General features: G+C 38.2%; 1 protein-coding gene across 5 annotated transcripts in view; it reads right to left on the reverse strand.

Annotated features, from left to right (window-relative positions):
* Positions 1–12,314, reverse strand: part of sugt1 (SGT1 homolog, MIS12 kinetochore complex assembly cochaperone) — a 50,295-nt gene extending 37,981 nt beyond the window's left edge. For 2 of the 5 annotated variants that reach the window (XM_079615977.1, XM_079615975.1), the window contains exons 1-3: positions 11,916–12,194; positions 11,776–11,824; positions 1,665–1,755 (exon numbers count right to left, since the gene is read on the reverse strand). In XM_079615977.1, the coding sequence (XP_079472103.1) occupies positions 1,665–1,755; positions 11,776–11,824; positions 11,916–11,929 (154 nt within the window). In that variant the 5' untranslated portion in view covers positions 11,930–12,194. Of the gene's footprint in view, positions 1–1,664; positions 1,756–11,775; positions 11,825–11,915 lie in introns of all 5 variants that reach the window. The other 3 variants (XM_079615976.1, XM_079615979.1, XM_079615978.1) reach the window with 3 other exon arrangements.
* Between the last annotated feature and the right edge of the window lie 4,178 nt (positions 12,315–16,492).

Below are 16,492 nucleotides of genomic sequence, written 5' to 3' on the forward strand. Positions count from 1 at the left end.
GCCCGGCCCTCGAAGGCGAATCTCAAAAATCGCCTGTGACGTGACGCAATTTGTATGTGAAAATACGCGTCTTTCAGATCTATCGCCATAAACCAGTCTCCTCGGCGAATCTGCGCGAGGATTTTTCTGGTCGTGAGCATTCTGAACTTTCGCTTTGTTAGCGCTTTGTTCAGACGCCTTAGATCTAAAATGGGTCTGAGACCCCCGTCTTTCTTCGGTACCAGGAAATATCTGCTGTACAGACCCCCTTCGCTCTGAGCTTGAGATAAAGGCTCTATGGCCCCTTTGCTCAATAGCTTCGCTATTTCGGCTCGAAGTAGATGTGCTACTTCTGTTTTTACCGTGGTTTCGACTTTCTCCGTGAAACGGGGAGGGCGTCGATGAAACTGTAGCGAATAGCCTCTTTTTATAGTCTCTAGCACCCATTCTGAGACCCCGGGAAGTCTTTCCCATGCATCTGCACGTGTGACTAGGGGTTGAATGTAATCTGGGCCCTGGTCGCGAAATGGCGGCGACACGAGAGCAGCCGTGTGCTGTAACATGGACGCCGTGGCGTCTGAGGCGGGGGGCATGTTTAACACAGTATGCATCCCGCGCGCGCTCGGCTCTCTGAGTTGAGAGAGAGCGCGCGGGGCGAGCCCCGTAGGGCTCGTTATGTTTGTGAATAAATGTGGGCGCGTGGTGGCGGGCACATTTATAACACCGGGAATACTGTGTTTGTGAACTGACTGACCGTTCTTTAGTTTCGTTTTTACAGAAACCGCGGAACGTGCAGTGTGTAGTGGTTGTGGGCACTGGGCAGTGGGCACGCTCACTACATGTAAAGCACAATCGACATGCGTCGATTTTATGTGTGCAAGCCCTATGTTGAACGGGGCAGTGCTTGTGTGAATGAATGGGCACTGGGTGGGCATTGCAGTTACACACATTACACCATCGGCCTTGGCCGGAACACCAGAAATTAAACTCTTTTTTAGATTTATCTGGGTCGCCGTGAAAACGGCGTTTGTGTGCAGGCAAACGGGCTTTACGGCCGGTTTGTTGGCTGCTAAATACACTGGTACAAACACGGAACTTAGGGCTGTACAAGCGGGAATCTTGGGTGGAAGTCCGGCCGCAGCGGGACCCGAACACCGTCTTTTTCCTAGCAGGGCTAGGATGGCGCCGAGGCCTCGGGCTTGAGAGTGATCTTGGGCCGAGGACCACGCGGTGGCTGGCGGCGTCCGGCGGACCCCCTCTCCAATGCCAGTTCCATATCTCACATTTATATAAAGTGCAGCAGGGCAATAGTATTGTTACATTTTGCAGGAGAAAAAAACTGATTTGCAGTGCAGATTGTTGGTCCTGATAATTATACAACAATAATAATAATAATAAAAGTAATAAATAAACTTAATCTTGGCTTAATATCGTATTGTGAGTTCAGTATGGCGATTTGCGTTACACCCCTGGTAAATCATTGTAAATGTTGAAAAGCCTTCTAACTATATATCATTGTTGCTCAATGTTTCTCCTGTTTCCTACATCAGTGTTGTTGAGAATGTCAGTGCCGTTTAATTTGGCTTTAAACTAGTTTAATTCACAAGGATTTTGATTTGTGGTTTGTATCAGAGAAGTCACCATGCAAGTAAAACAAAAAAAGAGACAAGTAAAGGAGTGCTTACTAGTGTACTCTTCCATTAGTATATAGGCATAAGCCCGCTGACAGAGCCATTCAGCATTTTCAGCTTTCTCTCCCAATGCCTCATTTAGCTCCTATAAGACAAGACAGATATACATTATTAGAGAAATTATAAACACAAACACATTTGACCCACATTTATTTTCTCTAATATAGTGAGTATTAAATTATACATATATGATAATAATGTGTTGGATGATATATGCAAAAAATTAAGGGGATAAATTTATCTGTCACCCCAAAAACACTCTTATAGTAAAAACAAGTACTTTTTGAAAATTGTGCAATTGAAAACTTGAGCAAATAAAAGACGCACCAAACTTTTGTATTTTACCACCAGACTGTGATGCCAAATGTACCTGTACACTGGTGGTAAGTGATAAAAAAAAACTATTAAGGGTCTTTCACACTGAACGCGATTAAGCGATGCGAATGTATGTCAATTGAATTGACGCTCTTTAATTGAAACAATAGATCCCTATGGAGCTATTCACACCAGGCATGATCAATCACAGCACGACAAAGCGAGAGTTTTGTCCTTGTTGCTCCGTGATGAAACGAGCCATTCGATTAGATTACTTGCTGTTGCACAAAAGTGTGAGAGTGGTGGCACTGTTTTGAAAACCTTTATTAACACAGAAGAAAAGTATTCCAAAAGAGAGAAGAGAATGAATGTTGAGTGTTATCATTGGTGTCTGAGAATGTTGGTGTCCGAGATGTTCTTAATACAGATTATAATTTTCTATTAATTTCCTCAGAATTATGCGATCTGAAGAGCTTGAAACAGCATACAGAGTACCTTTTTCTTCTGTGCGTGTCTGTTATGAGTCAGGGTTGCACCAACAAGGATAAAACTAAGCAAAGTTTAACGCTAATCAAGGATTTGTTGATCTGGGTTTCATTTTAAATCGAGTTGTTGCACCACTTCATTTTAAACACAGATTAAAGGATAATTCCGGTATTTAACACCTTGAGTCTATATTGTAGTTTGTTTTGGATGAACAAGAGTGGTGGACAACATTTTTTTGACAATGGTTCCTATCTCGAGTTTTTGACTATAATAGAATTGGCCATGGACCCATTTAACATTGGAGTCAATGGGCATGTCCGAAAATGACATTAAAACAGCCAATAATGTTAGTTTACAAAACTGTTAAACTCACCGAGTGGTTAGTGGTGTTCGTTGATGATTATAAACAATATATCGTCGCAATATATGATTCCAATCCGTTTATTTTGCTATAGTGGAACTATTTTTTCAGACACTTCACAACCGTGTAACTTCCGCTCAATATTTGAATCTGAAGCGTTAGCAGTTAGCACACTCCCGACCACTTGATGGCGATAACCAATGTTTATGTCTCACGGGACACTCACGGTCACAGTCGAGTTCAACTTCATATTGCACTGGTCAGTGTCCATGTTACAACAGGGTGTATACAGTAATAAACAAGTTAAATTTAAGACTTTTTAATACCACATCTAAATAAAATTTAAGACCAAACTTATGATGGAAATACATATCAAAAGTGTAAATATACAGTAATCTTTCCAAGTAAACACACTGATGTTTGTTCAAAATGAACAGTATGGTAACATGACAATCAGTTGAGTTTAAGAACATTTAGAAATGTGTGTAATGCAAAAAGATAACACAAAAATGTCATTGCGGTCCAAAATTATATTTATTATTACAATATTTTCAGAACATTTAGGTCCCATGAACAAATGCTACAATCAAGTAAATGTGAATAAATGTGTGTGTGCGTGTATCAGGGTGTATACAGTAATAAACAAGTTAAATTTAATCTTTAATCTTTTTTTGCCTTAACGTGAGTTTGGTGTTTTTTGCTTTGCACATGCGATTCCACCGCTATGATCCCCATTGTCCCAAGTTGAAAATTCTTCCAACCAGTGTTGTTTTTGGCAGCCCTTTTAGTTTTAGTCTTAGTCTTTTTGACGAAAATGCTTTTTAGTTTTAGTCACATTTTAGTCACTTATAAACTTGATAGTTTTAGTCAAGTTTTAGTCGACGAAAACACAAAAAGGTTTTAGTCAATTTTAGTTTAAAAAAAAGAAAGAAAAAAAGTAGGCTAGTCTTTAATAAATTAATTTAGGTTAAAAAGTATTGGAAATGGGCTTAGGTTTGATAGGTTTCAGCAAGTTGCAATTCATAAAACAACAGCTAACCTTAAAACCTTTGCATAATAAACTAGACTTTCTGAATAATTCGATTGGTTGGGTCCTTACATGCGCTTCGCGAGGCACACACGCACACTAGCACACACACGCAAGGTCTCTCGCTCCCTTTCTCTGCTGTGCGCGCGCTACACATGCGCGCTCTATCTAGATTTCGAGAGATTCAGATTTGCGGGCAATTCTGAAATTATCGTACATTATGGGATTTTTTTCATTATTGATCGTACATTGTTCAACAACGATTAGAATGCGGCATTGCTGATACTTTTTTTTTTAGCTCAAAACAGACCGATTTCACGCAAAATAGGCAGAAATGACATGCATTGTGAACGTCAGACTTATAATCATTTTCGTTCCATCTCGTCTCGTCAACGAAAACTCGAAAACGTCTCGTCATGTTTTAGTCACCTTAGAGCCATTTTTAGCTAGTCATCGTAACGTTATCGTCATAAAAAAAGGTGCGTCAACGAAATAATTGCGTTATCGTCATCGTTGACGAAAACAACATTGCTTCCGACACACAACGCAGTATGCTTCGTAAGCATTTCCAGGTACTGACCTTAACCAAGAATACTCGTTCTTTTCAAGCCAATTTTTATTGAACTTGCATTTCCCCATGTTGCTAGCAATATTAGCTACCTACTGTATCAACCGTTGCCAAAGAGTATAGAAGTATCTTCTATAGAGCTGGTAAGTCCCGCCCCTTCCGAAAACCCCGCTGGACCTCAAAGTTGAAAAACCGTCAATGCAAGTGAATGGGAGAAAATAATTATTTTCTGGTCCCGTTCGAATTGTGCCATGAATGTGAACATATGTTGTCTGTGAATTTTTTATATAATCTTTCGTGTGAAGAATGCTACGATTTAGCGGGTAGAAGTTTGATACGGGTAGACTTTGTGTGAGAGCACTTTGTGGACTACAACTCTTCGCTGCTTTCGGCGCGTTTGAAACGTCAACACCACTAGCTCACGGCTCTAGCTCACGGATCCCGCTAGACATGGCTGTGTCTTTGGTGCACTTCACCGCCTTCTTTCAGGGAGAGGACAAAATCATTGAGGTTGGCGAAAACCACGGGTAAGTCAACTTTATGGGTTGACGTCACATAGGCGACATGTAGTCTTTCTCGTTATTTCTTTTCCACAACTGCTAGCCGACGAATCATACCATATACTGTCAAACTTGTAACATGAAAGATTATATAAAAAATTCACAGACAACATATGTTCACATTCATGGCACAATTCGAACGGGACCAGAAAATAATTATTTTCTCCCATTCACTTGCATTGACAGTTTTTCAACTTTGAGGTCCAGCGGGGTTTTACGGAGGGGGCGGGACTTACCAGCTCTATACTCTTTGCCGTTGCTGTAGAGGCTACACTCGCTAACGTAATCAAAAGCTGAGCAGTACGCTCTGTTACTATGGTTACGTTCTGAACTAACCATAAACAATGCAGCGCATAGACTACCAGGAAGAAATATATTTGGCTGAACAGATTGACTGCATTTTCGCGGTGACATGAGAAAAAATATTTAACCCTTATGTGCTGTTGGGGCTGTTTTCAGCCACTATGGGGTATTTTTTAGTCTTATTTTGGCCATAACTTTCTCTGTGTTTCAGCAAATGGAATGATTTTTGGTGACAAATCTTATTTTGACACACATTTTGGGAAAATGCTTTGAAATTTTTCAAAAACTCAACAGTACACTCTGGGCAAATTTACTACCCTTTCGTTATGTTCGTGGCTGAAAACAGCCACTACTTTAAACTGCTGTAAAAATTGATCAGATAAATATTTTTGTGAATTTTTTTTTGCATAAATCTATTAATCAACCTCAGTCCTGTTCAAAACTACTAAATGTTTTTAAAAAAATCAAGATTTTAACTCTTTAATTGCCAAATTCATAAATTATGTCACTGATTTTGGGGGGGGAAAAAACACAAAATTACTTATTTTCAATATAAAATGTGATTGTGGACTGGATTTTTTTTTACCTTTTATCACAGTCTTGGACATGTCAAAGATTAGAAACAACATTGGTTTTGATGCATTGTTAGTTTTTGTACAGCATCAGATTTTAACTTTTTCTCCCTCATTTACTGTTCGTGGCTGTTTTTGCCCCATTGACTTCCATTATAACCACATTTTTTGATTGCAAAGCCATGACACCATAAAATCATGCATTTTTGATTGTTGGTGGTTTTCCCTGTTGGGAAGAGGTAAAATTAATATTTTTTACTGTTGATAACCAGGTGGCACCATTAACCCTTTATATAGGCCTGTGCAAAAAAAAGCTTAGTTTCTGGCTTTTACATGGAGTTATATGGAGTATAATAGCATAATAAAGTGTGTGTGTGTGTGTGTGTGTGTGTGTGTGTGTGTGTGTGTGTGTGTGTGTGTGTGTGTGTGTGTGTGTGTCTCACACACACACACACACACACACACACACACACACACACACACACACACACACACACACACACACACACACACACACACACACACACACACACACACACACACACACACACACACACACTTTATTATGCTATTATACTCCATATAACTCCATGTAAAAGCCAGAAACTAAGCTTTTTTTTTGCACAGGCCTATATAAAGGGTTAATGGTGCCACCTGGTTATCAACAGTAAAAAATACTAATTTTACCTCTTCCCAACAGGGAAAACCACCAACAATCAAAAATGAATGATTTTATGGTGTCATGGCTTTGCAATCAAAAAATGTGGTTATAATGGAAGTCAATGGGGCAAAAACAGCCACGAACAGTAAATGAGGGAGAAAAAGTTAAAATCTGATGCTGTACAAAAACTAACAATGCATCAAAACCAATGTTGTTTCTAATCTTTGACATGTCCAAGACTGTGATAAAAGGTAAAAAAAAATCCAGTCCACAATCACATTTTATATTGAAAATAAGTAATTTTGTGTTTTTTTACCCCCAAAATCAGCCACATAATTTATGAATTTGGCAATTAAAGAGTTAAAATCTTAATTTTTTTAAAAACATTTAGTAGTTTTGAACAGGACTGAGGTTGATTAATAGATTTATGCAAAAAAAAAATCAAAAAAATATTTATCTGATCAATTTTTACAGCAGTTTAAAGTAGTGGCTGTTTTCAGCCACGAACATAACGAAAGGATGGGAATTTGAACGATGCACAAGGGTTAAGACCCATCAAATCTGAAAATAAGACAAAATAATACTTTTTAAGGCCTTATTTTCAGGAAATGTAATATAAGACTTTTTAAGACTTTTTAAGGACCCGCGGCCACCCTGTACAAGTAACAATTAATGAAGGTTTTGTTTGTTTATTTCGCTTACTCTCCCAGAGCACAGTTGCTCTGCTCGCTAGCCTTATGAGAAAAGGAAGCGAGCAAAAAGACTACATGGACCAAATGTAAACAGCCCCCTTTCCGTTTCCGGTAGCGCATTTATATTAACGAGCACTCAGTCCTTCAACAGAATTCAATGGGATTTTACAAAATGACAAATAAAACACGACAGAAACTGTATTTCGCAACACTTTTTGTTTCTGGAACATCAACTAACACCACTAACCACTCGGTGAGTTTAACAGTTTTGTAAACGAACATTATTGGCTGTTTTAATGACATTTTCGGACATGCCCATTGACTCCAATGTTAAATGGGTCTATGGCCAATTCTTTTATAGTCAAAAACTCGAGAGAGGAACCATTGTCAAAAAAATGTTATCCACCACTCTTTTTCATCCAAAACAAACTACAAAATAGACTCAAGGTGTTAAATACCATTAAAATCCTTTAACTATTCTAACCTACGATTAAAACCTCCATTTACGACACATTGTCTCCACCATGATGGATTCACCATTGTAATTAAACAGCAACAATGTTAATATTCCTTTATCCTTCTTTATTGACAACCAGAAACTCCCTGCTCCCAGCGTCACTACTTCATGGCTCCTCAAGGTAGTGCTCAACACATGAATGAGGGTAACGTGAACATAAGTTAACTAGCCTAAGATTTTTTTTTTTTTTTTTAATGGGATGGAGGACAGCACTACAAGTAAAATAATAGATCTATTAGATATGAATAGTCTATTTACAATATGTTTTGGAAGCATTGATCATTGTAGCCAATCACAGGCATAGTGTATATGTTGAAAACATGAACACAATGGCCAATCAGAGATGTTTAAGAATCCGCTCAACAGCGCTCAAATTGCTAGGGGGAAATGGCTGGTATCGTTAATTTTTTTACATTTTAAAATACCCAAGTCGGTAAAAGTCATTAAGGAAGCTGGTAAACGCTGAGATGTTCCCAGGTTTAAATAAAAAAGGTTGGTAAATTTTGAAATGTACCACTACCAGGATTACATAAAACAAGTCGATAAGCAGTTAAACGTGTCAGTTTCACAAAGAAAAGTTTAAGCTTTTAAAAAGCATAAGCATAAAATGTTTAATTTACTTAAAATGTTATAATCCATTTACAGACTGAAAAACTTTTTGTGCTGTTTTCTAACAGTTTGGACTTTAATAAAGAGAGAAAACCAGCACATAACCTTTTCACAGGCATTTAGTTTTCATAGTTCGACAGATATCGTGATGTATCATTCTAGGATTGTCTAGCAATATATTGATTATAGCAAAATTGCAGTATCGTGAGCCATGTACCGTGTATCATATCATGAGGTACTCTGTGATATCCACCCCTAGTAAACAATAGGATAAAAAATATATATTTCCATGTTTTTTTGCCACAAAATTACATTTTGTGTACTATGTAGCCTATTTATTAAGGAAAAGCACATACTCTCCTTCTCCTCCCCTCTCTCCCACTCATTCGGACATACTGACACATGAACATATTGTCATCGCTGCTCTGACGATTTTATCAGTAAAAATAGTTTAACAACTTTAGTTACGTGACATATCTCACTACTAGCAAGGTAATAACAGGGCTGTTCTTGGAGCAGAAATAAGTAGAGATGCTGGTGCCAAACAATGTTGATAGACAAACAGATTCAGGTAATTCAGACACGCTTAATCTCTCTCTCGCTCTCTAATAACTGCATTACTATGCTATCTGTGGCTCAAACCTACTAGCTCTAAAATTTTGTTTTGGAATTATCAAAGGAGGATTGGGATTAGATGTGCAAGAAATTAGTACTAAACACAAGAGCGTTTTAAAAACAAAAACCTGACAAACATCTTGAAATACATCATATGAACAACATTTTTTCTCAAAAAAAATTGTTTGCTGTGGTTATCTTTAATCAAAGTCTGAAAAGTTACTTCCGGTCTGGAATGGTTATTTTTCTGATGACGTAGGTTTGACGGCTTGGGTTGCTTAAACGCTTAACCACTCCCCTCAAACCGTTACTCTGCTATGGGCGAGAGATGGAGAGGAGGAGCACTAAAGTAAAACCCTGCCCTCTGTTCAATATTCCGTTTCACTCGGAAATGCGTCACAACACTTGAGAAAAGTCATTTGCAACTTCCGGTTCACGCGGATTTTAAGGCTCCTCACCTGTAAATTTAAAGTTAACCTCTAATTGAGATTTAAATCTGACTTTAAGGTTATGGAGCAACAGGGTATGTTAATCTATCTTAAACGTAAATTAAAACCATGATCAAAATGACGGTTTAAATGCAAACCTGTTTATTTTTAAACATGTTTTAAAGTTGTATAACAGAATTATTAGATAAACCTTGACTTAATCTAGATTTAAGTTGAATCCTTATGGGTGCAACCCACCCAGAGAGCTCATTCGCTCTAGAGCTTATCTTAAGTGTTTTACATCAGTAAAAATCAGAACACAAAAACACACTGGTGTAGAAGGCATGGGTATACCAGAAAATTAAGAAAATATATATTTCTAAATAGGCTACATATTTGAATAATATAGTAAATATTTTATTAGATCTGCTGTAGTAATTTTGTCCTTGATCCCATGGTTTTCTCTTGTCTAACATTCTCATTTTTACAGATTAATATAAATAAAATATGTAATTTTCAGACACTTTATATTATTATAAAAGTAGTTTTTAATTAATGATTGAATGCTTTAAAAAAAACTAATTAAATTTTACACAGAAATATGTTGAGGCAGATGGTTTTGTTTATCAAATGGATAGGTAGATAACTAGGCTATGTATTATATTATAAAAATTGTTTCTATGCTCTTCTTTAAATGACAAAACACCTGAGAAATTTATTTTCTGACCTGCAAAACGAGTCTCAACCACAATTCATATAGGCTAAATAAACCTAACCATCTTTGATGAATTTGTCATTTTGGAGGTCAATATAGATAAGGAAATGTTTAAAACCTTGTATGAATGGAAAAAAATCTGGAAAGGTTCCTCATGGTGTTTCTAAAAAATGAAAAATATGTCCTTCTTGGAAGGGCACAGACCTTCACAATCAGAGGTCAAAGTCAAACTTAGTGATTTCTCCGATAGTCTCTTCATAATCAAAACGTTCTACTTATAGATGAGGTCTTATTAAGACAACGTCATATACTATATTAGGCTATACAGTGAGTTTTTATTTGCCCTAGGTGCCAAGGCCCTTAATTTGGTATTCCCACCCACAGCATGATATCAATCAAAGAAAATTTGACACTGCGAAATAAAAACAAAATTAAATGAATACATTTTCTAGTTTTGTCTCTGTTTTATTACAATTAAGTGCACTTACCTTTGGAATGGTACAGATTGTTTTAAATAATAACCTAAAACATAAAAGTGGGCTCTTCCTTGTTTTTGATTGCTGTTCAATGCACAGAACATTGAGCACAGAGTAAGGAACTTCTCTCACAAACTCCTGGAAAACATGTTCAACCACAACTTCCTATATAGCCTATGGGGAATTATGTACAACTCAGTTTGAATTTAGAGCTACATTCATGGAGCAAATCCTGACCCATCATGTAATATAGTAACCATTTTGTCACCAAACTTGGCTGTGAATACTGAGGTCAGAAAAGGGAAATAGGCTATTACTACAGCAGGAAATGCAAATAATAAACTAGCTACTATCAACTACAAATTGCACAAACTAAGTATAACATTACTTTAGTAAGAACTTGCTTTGTATCAATACAATATATATAATTATCACTTGAACTGACCAATGTTCTAAAGCATTGCAAGAGAAAACAACTGTTAAAGCAACTGAAGCTTAACATTCATGATAACCTTTAACAGTTGTGTATCAAAAAGATTTTTAGTTGAGTGTAAATCAGCATTCAAAACATGCAACTCCAAGTATGTTGTCTTGAGCTATCAGCCTTATAATTTAAAAGCTGTTTCAATTGGGAGACAGAATAAAAACACAAGAATATATTTGTAAATATGTATTTAAACATGCAATAATACACATTTAAAAAGCTTAATCTCAGTCATTCGTGAGAAACGAACAGTTATTTATGGGACAAAATACGATCTGAGGCGATTCTGTTCCACTCGCTTGTATTGGTCGCCCCGCCCACGCGATGGTCTCGTGAATAACTTATTCATGGTAGCTCCACCCATTGGAACCAAATATTTCAGGAACCGAATATATTGTAACAGCTGGCTCCGTACTAACCTCATTGGCTCTTGCGGAAGCTTAAAATTTTGACCAGTCTGGCAATTTGTGCAGTGCAACCCTCAGATTTTGTTACGTTACCTCCCACTGAAGCACAATTCGACAACGAAAAAATGCTAACGTTACCTAACAGATTATACTACCAGCATCATATTCATTTAATTTGAGGATTTATTAACGTCCATACCAACCCCTACCCTAAACCTAACCTTAAAACAATCCGTTTAACCGCCAAGCTGCCCATCGAGAGATTCTAAGTCAGATACGTCTGAAGTATTATGTGTGCAAGCGCCTTACCTCAAGGGCTCTCTCTGGATCCTCGTCTATGAAACTGTCAGAGAAACGCCTGCAAATGTAATTTCACATTACGGGTAACGTTGTACATGTATGTGTGTAGGTATTAAACGCGGTGGTTAAAAAGGTCTTAAATAACTCACCCGCTGGTTGCCATGGGTCCGCTCTTAGTACTTTCCTTCTAAAGCTGTAGAAAGTTCTGGAGGAAACGGAGACGCTTGCTTCAGGAAGTAAACAATGTGGGCCTGTCAAACATACATATATATACGTAGAAACCGCATTTGACCACTCCAGACGTGTTAACGCGTCCGCCATCTTGGAACGGTCAAACCACTACAGATGCTGTCCTCCCTCACTGTAAATCAACAAGTTTTTAGATGGCACAACAGTGGAGTTCAGCCTCTGGTTGTAAAAACTGCCAGGTGTTACGGATCAACTGGGGATCATGTTAACTGGGGACGCGCGCGTGCACGCAGATAGATTTACCTGGATTTCCAGCAGATGTTAAACGGTGACAGATTCGTCACAGCAATTTTCACTGAGCAGATTTAAAAGCTTTCCACGTTATTGTTAAATGTTTGTATCATATTAGGGCTCTCTTGTTTACTCTGTCACTGTTCCGCTTTCCACGTTATTGTTAAATGTTTGTATCATATTAGGGCTCTGTTGTTTACTCTGTCACTGTTCTGCTGTATGTTTCAGACGCATTGAAAGGAAGTTTTAATGTGTTTTAATTTCGCGACACACAGACCACGCCCACATTATTTTGTTACATTCGTTTCAATGAAATTCGTATCTGATGATAACTGTAAGTACATTAAATAAATGATGCTATTGACAATGTGTATTTGCAGTGCGTGTGTATTCGCAGATTGTTGTTATGATGCCAATTTGTGGCTTAATTAAAATGAGCAGCAATGCTGTGGTTAAAGGGACATGTCAAGCATGCATTTATTTATTATTTATTTATTTTAATGTTGCTGAGGAATGAGTTAAAGCATAAAGCATACAGTACACTCCATAAATGTTCCCAAAGAGTGGTGGAAATTGATAAGCCATCGCTTATGGGTCCAGTGAATTACCCACTGCATGTATTTAGGGGAATGTTCAACAAACATATTCATTAGCTAATAGGTGTTGTATGTCCGATGAATTACACAGCCACTGCCATATGCGAATATAATGCTTTTTATTAACAGCTCTACTTGTCAACCCGATCCCGTATATTCCACTGTGTGTATATCGTACATGCGCATCACTGCGGGGGGGAAACAGACGTTCTTAAAGAGCCCAGCACATTTAAAGTAACATGTTAATAATACACAAATTATATTGTACTTCTGTACAGATCATTTATCAGAATGATCTACATCCCTTTCCTTTAGCTGAAACTACTAATCATAGAAAGAGAATAAACATACTTAACAACGATCAATACTGTAGTATGAAATTAACTTGATCAAACATCCAAGAACATAAATGACTACATTTAGCACTCCATTTGGGCGCTATAGATTTCTCCGTATGCCTTTTGGCATTAACTCCGCAAGCGAGGTGTTCCAGCGCTCAATGGAGCAGCTCTTTTCAGGGTACCCCTGTGCGATTATTGTTGATGGCATCATCATCGGAGGTCGCAACCCTGCTGAACATGACATCAACCTAAAAAGGGTTTTGAACAGAGCACGTGAGATCAAACTCAAGCTAAACCCTGTCAAATGCAAATTTCGGCTGGACCAAGTCAGCTATGTGGGCCATATCTTTACAAGAGAAGGCCTAAAAGCAGATCCTTCCAAAACAAAAGCAATCTCTGAGATGCCAGCTCCGAAGGATGTCCTTGCATTACAGCGCTTCCTCGGAATGGTAAATTATCTGGGGAAATTCATCCCAAACTTCAGCGACATTGCTGCGCCCCTCAGAAAGCTGACACACAAAGAGACAGTATGGTGCTGGAACCAGCAACACCAACAAGCATTTGACACCCTCAAGTCATGTTTGTCCACCCCACCTGTGTTATCATACTACGACGTGAAGAAGCCAGTTACGTTAACCTGTGATGCTTCCAGCTTCGGGCTGGGTGCTGCATGCATGCAGGAGGGAAAACCAGTTGCATATGCGTCTCGCACACTCACAGACACAGAGACACGGTATGCGCAGATAGAGAAGGAGCTGCTAGCCGTCGTATTTGCCTGTACAAAGTTCAGGGACTATGTATATGGGAAACCTACACTCGTTGAGACGGACCACCAGCCCCTGGTAACTATTCTGAAAAAAACAATCCACACAGCTCCTGCACGATTACAGAGGATGATGCTCAGGTTACAGTGCTATGACATCACCCTGGTGTACAAGAAGGGTAAGCTCATGTACCTTGCAGACACCCTATCTAGAGCTCCAGACACTGAAGTCCATCCAGACACTGAAAATGACACATTCGAAGTCATGTCTATCAACTACATTTCCACTGCCAGACTGGAGGAACTCAGAAAGCATACGGCGGAGGATGATGTGTTACAGGATCTAAGCACTGTAATTCAACGAGGTTGGCCAATTAAAGAACATGGCGTGTGGCCCACTGTGCGTCCGTACTTTCCCTACAGAGATGAGCTAGCTGTGGAAAACGGAATAGTGATGAAAGGCCACAAAACAGTCATTCCTCGCTCATTGCAGAGAGAATATATCGAAATAGTCCACAGAGGCCACCCAGGGCTGGATGCTACCAAACACAGAGCAAGAGGTATCATTTTCTGGCCAACGATGACGGCTGACATCACGGCAGAACTCCTCTCATGCTCAGTCTGCAACAGCACAAAGCCGCACCAACAAAAAGAACCATTAAGACCATACCCAGTTCCAGACCTGCCTTGGTCCACGGTGGCAACAGATATGCTCGAGTGGCATGGACAAAATTATCTGGTGCTTGTGGACTCATACTCGGGTTGGTATGAGATTGACCTTCTCGGCAACATAACGTCATCAGCTGTAATCATGAAACTAAAGAGGCATTTCTCAGTGCACGGCACACCTCATACACTCATTTCTGATAATGCTAGTCAGTACACGTGTCAGCAATTCAGAGACTTTGCCAAACAGTGGGACTTCATTCATGTCACCAGTAGTCCAGAGTACCCACAGTCGAATGGCCTGGCAGAAAGAGCGGTTCGCAGCGCAAAACAGCTGATGGAGAAATCCCACTTCTGACACCATGTTGTATGTCCGATGAATTACACAGCCACTGCCATATGCGAATATAATGCTTTTTATTAACAGCTCTACTTGTCAACCCGATCCCGTATATTCCACTGTGTGTATATCGTACATGCGCATCACTGCGGGGGGGAAACAGACGTTCTTAAAGAGCCCAGCACATTTAAAGTAACATGTTAATAATACACAAATTATATTGTACTTCTGTACAGATCATTTATCAGAATGATCTACAATAGGTATGAAAGCAACAATAACAAAATAAAAGTAGGCAAATAAATGTGTATGCATGCAGGACAATTGTATTTGCCAACTGTGAAGGTCTGACCAGACAGTCCCACCATCCACATTCTGAATATTCAATCTAAGGAAGGAAGAACAAACTAGAATAACATGTTAATGAAGAACAGTTACTTGTTTTGCAATGTATACAGTTTTATTACCCATTGGCCAGTTTGGCCTACACTGCTCTCCATCTAATCATGTCATATTAGTAAATAAATGTCACAGTTGTATTACCTTTTTATAGTAAGAACAATTTAAAGGGATAGTTCACTTTAAAATTTTAATTCTGTCGTCATTTACTCACCCTCAAGTTGTTTCAAACCTGTATTAATTTATTTCTTCTGCTGAACACAAAGAAATATATTTTGAAGAATGTCAGTAACCAAACAGTAGTCTGTACCCATTGACTTCCATAGTAGGAAAAAAAAATACTATGGAAGTCAATGGGTACAGACTACTGTTTGGTTACCAACATTCTTCAAAATATCTTTCTTTGTGTTCAGCAGAAGAAATAAATTAATACAGGTTTGAAACAACTTGAGGGTGAGTAAATGATGACAGAATTTTAATTTTAAAGAGAACTATCCCTTTAACACACCATTACCCTTCATTGTGAAATTTCCACATCTCTTTATATTATAGTGTTCCTTTCTTGAGCGGCTATTATATTGGTTATCCTGCAAAGTTTTTGATTTGTCTAACTTTAATTGCATAAATTTGCTGTGGCAGTATATGTCCTAACAACAATGACACAGTTACAATAATGACACTTAATTTAATAAAGACCTTTTAATCTGTTCCTAACGGTTAACAGACGACAACAATGAAAGCACATGATGTGATGAATAACAAGTAAAGAGAATATGTTAATGAGATTCATGGTGCCAGTCAAATGAAAAGAACTGGCATAATTCAAATTTATATTACATAAAAAGAGGCCCAACACTACATTTTATTTATAAAACTGATATACCGTCATATTTCTTTTGTTAAAGAGGTCAGCAAAAAAAGTACACAAAGCATTTCCTATTATAGAGAGGGTCATGCTATTCATGTGAGGTGACATGTGATTAAGAGGTTAGTGATGTATGAATATTAGCCAGAGAATATCAGTATATATTTGTAATAATTCATCATCACTCTATCATATGTTCTGCTTATTCCAGTAATACAATTTGTGGTTGCCATGCACTCAGTGTTTTTCACAGGACTTTAATCACTCCACTCTAAA

Source organism: Phoxinus phoxinus, assembly GCF_949152265.1.
Source record: "Phoxinus phoxinus genome assembly, chromosome: 6".
NCBI classification, from domain to species: Eukaryota; Metazoa; Chordata; class Actinopteri; order Cypriniformes; family Leuciscidae; genus Phoxinus; species Phoxinus phoxinus.